Consider the following 5834-nt stretch of genomic DNA (forward strand, 5'->3'; position numbering starts at 1 on the left):
TTTTTAAAAATCTCTATTATTAAAATTATGCACGTAAGGATAACTCATGAGTTTTTTTGGTTAATTAAAAGACATTATGTCCAAATTTATTTAAAGATATTTCATTAAGATAATTGAAAAAGACAAACAATAAAATAGGAAGTTTAAATTCATTTAAGCATATTTCATTAATGTAACTGAAAAGACAAGTAATAAATTAGGCAGTTTTATTCGTTTTAGGACTTTTCATAAATGCAACTGAAAAAGACAAGAAAAAAAAAGGAAATTTAATTAATGAAGTAAGAACATTTCATAAATGCAACTGAAAAAGACAAGAAAAAAAAAGAAATTTAATTAATGAAGTAAAAACATTTTCAAATGGGTACTTCTCTTTTAATAATATAGATATAGTGATTTCTTCACTGAATTATCTAAATCAAATACCAACGCTCTATGAATATCTGGGCTGATAGATTTACATGGTCAGGAGTAGGAAATTACAAATCATCTTATATATTAAAATAAAATAGAAGTCATGACTTCTTTCATGTGTGATTTTTTGTTTTTAATTTGGACCATCACTTAGAAATCTTATTAAATGTATTTTATCAAGACTAATAATACATAGAATCTTTAAAATACTTTAATCATAATATCTTATATATTAAAATAGAAGTCATGACTTCTTTCATGTGTGATTTTTTTTTAATTTGGACCATCACTTAGAAATCTTATTAAACGTATTTTATTAAGACTAATAATACATAGAATCTTTAAAATACTTTAATCATAATATATTTTGATATCTTTTCATTTTAAGTATAAATATATTTATTTTAAACTTCTAACAAATCTGTTTTAAAAGATTTTTACAAGATCTTCGTTTTCGAAATTATATTTAAATATTTTCACTAATTTTGAAATTAGTTTGAAATATTATTATACATTAATAAATTCAGTAATCGTTTATAAAATAAAAAATAAAAAATTCTGTAATATTTTATATATTATATAATCATAATCAATCATATTAAAAGAAAATTATTATATTAAGCTAAATATAATTAAATTAAATTAAATTTATAAATTTTATATATTTTATATATATTATTTTCGTAAGTATAAAATATTTATGTTCAAAAATAAAATCTAATACGTTGGTAAGATGGGTTAACATTAGCAAACTATATAATACATGTATAAAAATTAACATGTATTTCTTTAAAGCTTATAATATAAAATATTTGTAACTACTTTAACCATAATATATTTTCATTTTAAATATAATATATATTTATATTTTATATTTTAAAAATTATAATAAATCTGTGTAAAAATATTTTAGCAATAGTTTAATGTATTTTAAGTTATCGTTCATAAAATGAAAAATAAATAAATTATATCCTATTATATCTATTTTATAGTCATGATCATGTTAAAATACAATTACTATACTTAAATAAATATGATAAAAGTGTATTCAATTGATAAATTTATAAATTTTATTTTCATAAATATAAATTATTTATTTTAAAAATATAATATGATGATAGAACTGCTTAAAATTAGCAAACCATATAATACATGTCTAAAAATTAACATATCTTAGACTTTTGTATATACAATAATATATTATCTAAAATGAATAAGCATAAAAAATATTAGTAAAAAGAAATACAGCTTTGAAACACGAATCAGAATTTAGCATAAATTAAATGCAAAATAATTTTCAAATATGTTTTCTCATGAATATATTAATTTGCTTAATAACTAATGCAAATACAATAATATAAATATATAATAAGAAATTAAAATACATACGGTTTTAAACAGTTGATTAATTATAACATGTAAATTATAAAATTATTATATTTGAAATAGTTATATAAACATTTAAATAGATAATTAATATTAAAAATATATACCTCTAATATTTTAAAATAATAATTTATGTATAGAAAAGTGAAAACAAAGATCCGCGCTAGTCCACTCGATCAGCTAAAGAAAGCACGTTTGCTCGGACCGAGTTGGGCCGTTTGTCTTATTAGTTACGAAGTTCTACACAACCCAGTTTATTTTAGGATCCCTATTCGATTGATGCCCTAATCTCGACGTGTCTTCCAAGGCAGTCACTAGAGGCAGTTGAATGCTTATTATTTTGAACACGACAACAGAGAAGAGTTTCTGATCGTTACATAGGTCAAAACCGGAACTGATATGTAACAGAGAAGACTCGATCGATACTCGTTTTTTCATGAAGGCATCGTTGGAGGCAATTGTGTGCTTGCTGATCTTAGGCTTATATATTGGTCGCGGCTTGGAACAAAGACAAACTTGCAGCAGGATTGGGTTGGGTGTTCTCGGGACCAGGGTTCGAAGCTCCAATCAACGGATCGATGGTTGAATCATCGATCGGCTCACCACTAATCGCAGAGGCCTCTGCAATCAGATCAACCCTTTGCATGGCGATCACCTTGGAAATTGGTTCTCTCGAGGTGCTCTTCGACAACTTAACGCTCATTCGAGCAATCTCCAACATCACTCAGGCGAAGGAAATCATCGGTATAGTGAAAGACATCCAATCGATATCTACTGAGTTTGCATCAATTTCCTTTTCGCACATCCCACAATCTCTCAACGCTATGGCTGATGCCCTAGCCAAAGATTCTCTTCGCTGTAATAAACATTTTGGGCTTGGGCCCCGCTGGGCTCATTCTCCATCTTTTATTTAATGAAGCCTTTTATGTGACAAAAAAAGAGCTTATATATTGGTCCTTCTTCATGTACTCCCAGAAGCAAAGTTTTGTTGAGAGATAGGACGAGCAGAGCCGGGCCTGACCACAAGCTGGTCAAGCATGGGCTTGGGACCAATATCTATATAATCAGTTTTGGGGGCCAATTTGGCAACAGTCTCTGTTTGTTCAGTGGATGAATAGGTTGTTTCATTTGTCAAGGTCATGGGTTCAAGCCAGCTTAATAATATTTTTGGGGCCAAATTTTTTTTGACTGCTTCTAACCCTAGAAAAGTGCACGGCCTTGAGGACGAGACACAACTTCATTTATTGGTTTATTTACATATAAGATTTGGTGATGAGTTTTATAACAATGAACAAAAATATCGTTAAGATTGGGTCTTTTAGTTATTTTCAATATCCTTCAGCTGAATTACAAAGTAGCTATTGTGTTGTTAAGTATAGCCATAGTGTATATTTGTGTAGAAAATACCTGAGGAAAAGCTAATAGGCGAAGCCAAGAAAAGCTAATCTTATGATATGATTAAAACATTGAAAATAATCGTCCATTTTACAGAAAAAAGAAATCTCAAATGCACACGTGATTCTCACTGGAGAATCCTTAATGCCGTATGTGTGAGGGTTTTAATTTCAAGACAAATACGGATATGGTCCACTGATGCATAATGTTTCTGCATCTTCCTCTCTTCATAAGTATAATTCATGGAGACCACGTTTTTGCTCTTCCTGGTCTTTGGTTCGTGTCGGTCTCTGGTTATAAATCTTGATTGTGAATTATCTGTCGCCACTTATGTGTCTGCTTGTAAAAATGTAAAAATCATTTTGTGATTCTTGTTTTAGCTAATAAATTATTTTTATAGATATAGAGAAACGATTGTGGCTAGAAACAAAAGATGTTTAAATTCATTCGTACGTTGTTTTCACTCATCCTTATCGAAGTCTTGTCATCGTTCGTCTTTGTTTTCTATGTTAGTTACAATGGACCACTGTGCATTTTCCTCGTGCTAAAAATTGAAATTCAAATCAGTTACCATAGAGTCTAAAGCCTAAAACACCATCTTCTCAACTCAGCCCTCGCTGTACTAGACACAAACCCATATCACGGGAATTCAAATCAGTTACCTTTAGTTTTTTTTACCACACAGAGGATTTTTACTGCCACATGCACCACGCTGTTTTAAATTTAACCGCATAAACTTCCTATAAATACCCGTACGTTGTGTTTGCTCTCTTCAACTCAACTCACTCAAACCCCAAAACACACACAAAACAATCAAAATGAAGACTTTTTTTCTAGTTACTCTCCTGTTGGCTGCAGCTGTCTGCACCCACGGCAGAGAACAGGTGAAGGACTCCAACGGAAATCCAGTTAAGCGCGGTGCAAAATACTTCATCCAGCCGGCTAAGAGCAACGGCGGTGGTCTTGTTCCAGCCGCCATTAACATACTTCCGTTTTGTCCACTTGGCATCACCCAGACACTTCTTCCCTACCAACCGGGCCTGCCGGTTAGCTTCGGATATGAGCCAGTTATTGTCGGCACAGACTACATTTACACATCTACTACAATAAACATCGAGTTTAGGTCCGAGATATGGCCGGTATGCAACGAGCTTTCCAAGTTATGGGCAGTCGATGTTTCCTCATCCGCTGCCAAGGAGCCTGCCATTATCATAGGTGGTGAACGGACGGCCCCAAATAGCTTGTTTAAGATAGAAGAAGCTACAGGAGCACACACTTACAAGTTGACCACCTCATCTGGAACCGTTGGAACCATCCCAGGGCCATGGTTGGGTGCACCACAGCTAATTGCCACCAATGATGACGCTAAGACCTTATTCGTCAAGTTCGTGAAGGTTGATGATGATGCTACTAAGGCTACTACTTCTACTTCACGTGTTGAGAAGTTAGGTCTAAGGATGTTCCCATTCTACTAGTCAAAATCATGTAATATTGTAAAAATCCTGAGACTCGTCCATGGCCATGAATAACGGGTTGAGATAATACCCGCACGTATGTATGTAAACTCGTTTTTACTTTCAGAAAAATCAAACAATTTGTGTATCCGACGCCTCATGAGACATACCTTTTACATTAAAACCATATCCGATAATCTAGTTCTAAATTTTCATGACATATCAGCAAAGATCCTAAATCCGTTTTTGGTTAAACCTAACCAATCAAAGTTACACCGTTCATGATATGTAGTCGATATATCCAGAGTTCCAATCAAGTTTCTCGAATTTTATGAAAAACTATTGTAGCTCTTCTAAATGACATTTCAAAAATGCCAAATTTCACCAGAAAAAAATTTAGGTCTGGGCGTTCGGGTCTTCGGGTTGAGTTCGGACCGGTTCTTTTCGGATCCGGGTCTTTTCGGATCCTAAATATTTAGACCCAATAGGTACTTAGAAATTTTTGGTTCGGGTTCAGGTCGGTTTTTCTCGGGTCCGGATCTGTTCGGATCTATAATTAAAATACCCATAAAATACCCGTAATTTTTCGGGTCCATATCGGGTCGGGTTCGGGTATTTAGGATCTGAAAAAGACATGATATACCCATAAAATACCCGTAAAGCTTTATATTACTTAAAAAATGTTAAAAAATAACAAATGTTGTTCGCAAAATATATTTCAACTAAATCATAAAATAATACATACAAAATAGAACACAAAAACATCATAGTTTTAGATATACATGTTTTTAAGTCGGGTACAAATCAGTTCTTATCGGGTCGGGTCTATTCGGGTCGGTTCTTTTCGGGTCCGAGTCTATTCGGGTCGGTTCCTTTTCGGTTCCGGTTCCAATTCAATGTGCTTCGTTCTTCCATGGAACACTGGATTATTGGCCAGCTTGATAGCACTTTGATTATCTTCATAGATGGTAATCGATTTATTGATTGGCTCGAACAATTCTTCAAAGAGTCTTCGAAGCCATATACATTCTTGGGCTGCGAGTGTTGAAGCTTTATACTCTGCTTAGGTAGTAAACAATGACACCGTTGCTTGCTTCTTACTGCACCATGAAATGCTTGTGTCTCCACATAAGAACACAAAACCCGAAGTTGATTTTCGATCATCTAAATCTCCACCAAAGTCAGCAT

General features: G+C 32.7%; 2 protein-coding genes across 2 annotated transcripts in view; one reads left to right on the top strand and one right to left on the bottom strand.

Moving 5' to 3' along the window:
* Nucleotides 1-2518, bottom strand: part of LOC106319956 (endoplasmic reticulum oxidoreductin-1-like) — a 5126-nt gene extending 2608 nt beyond the window's left edge. The window contains exon 1 of the mRNA XM_013758339.1: nt 2314-2518. Coding sequence (XP_013613793.1) covers nt 2314-2518 — 205 coding nt within the window. The remainder of the gene's footprint in view (nt 1-2313) is intronic.
* Nucleotides 2519-3840: 1322 nt separating this feature from the next.
* LOC106319971 (kunitz-type trypsin inhibitor-like 1 protein) lies at nt 3841-4804 on the top strand. Its single transcript, XM_013758350.1, has one exon. It carries the CDS (start codon nt 4011-4013, stop codon nt 4665-4667), a length of 657 nt encoding a protein of 218 aa, XP_013613804.1. The 5' UTR covers nt 3841-4010; the 3' UTR covers nt 4668-4804.
* Nucleotides 4805-5834: the final 1030 nt, after the last annotated feature.

This window comes from Brassica oleracea, unplaced genomic scaffold, assembly GCF_000695525.1.
Source record: "Brassica oleracea var. oleracea cultivar TO1000 unplaced genomic scaffold, BOL UnpScaffold00722, whole genome shotgun sequence".
NCBI classification, from domain to species: Eukaryota; Viridiplantae; Streptophyta; class Magnoliopsida; order Brassicales; family Brassicaceae; genus Brassica; species Brassica oleracea.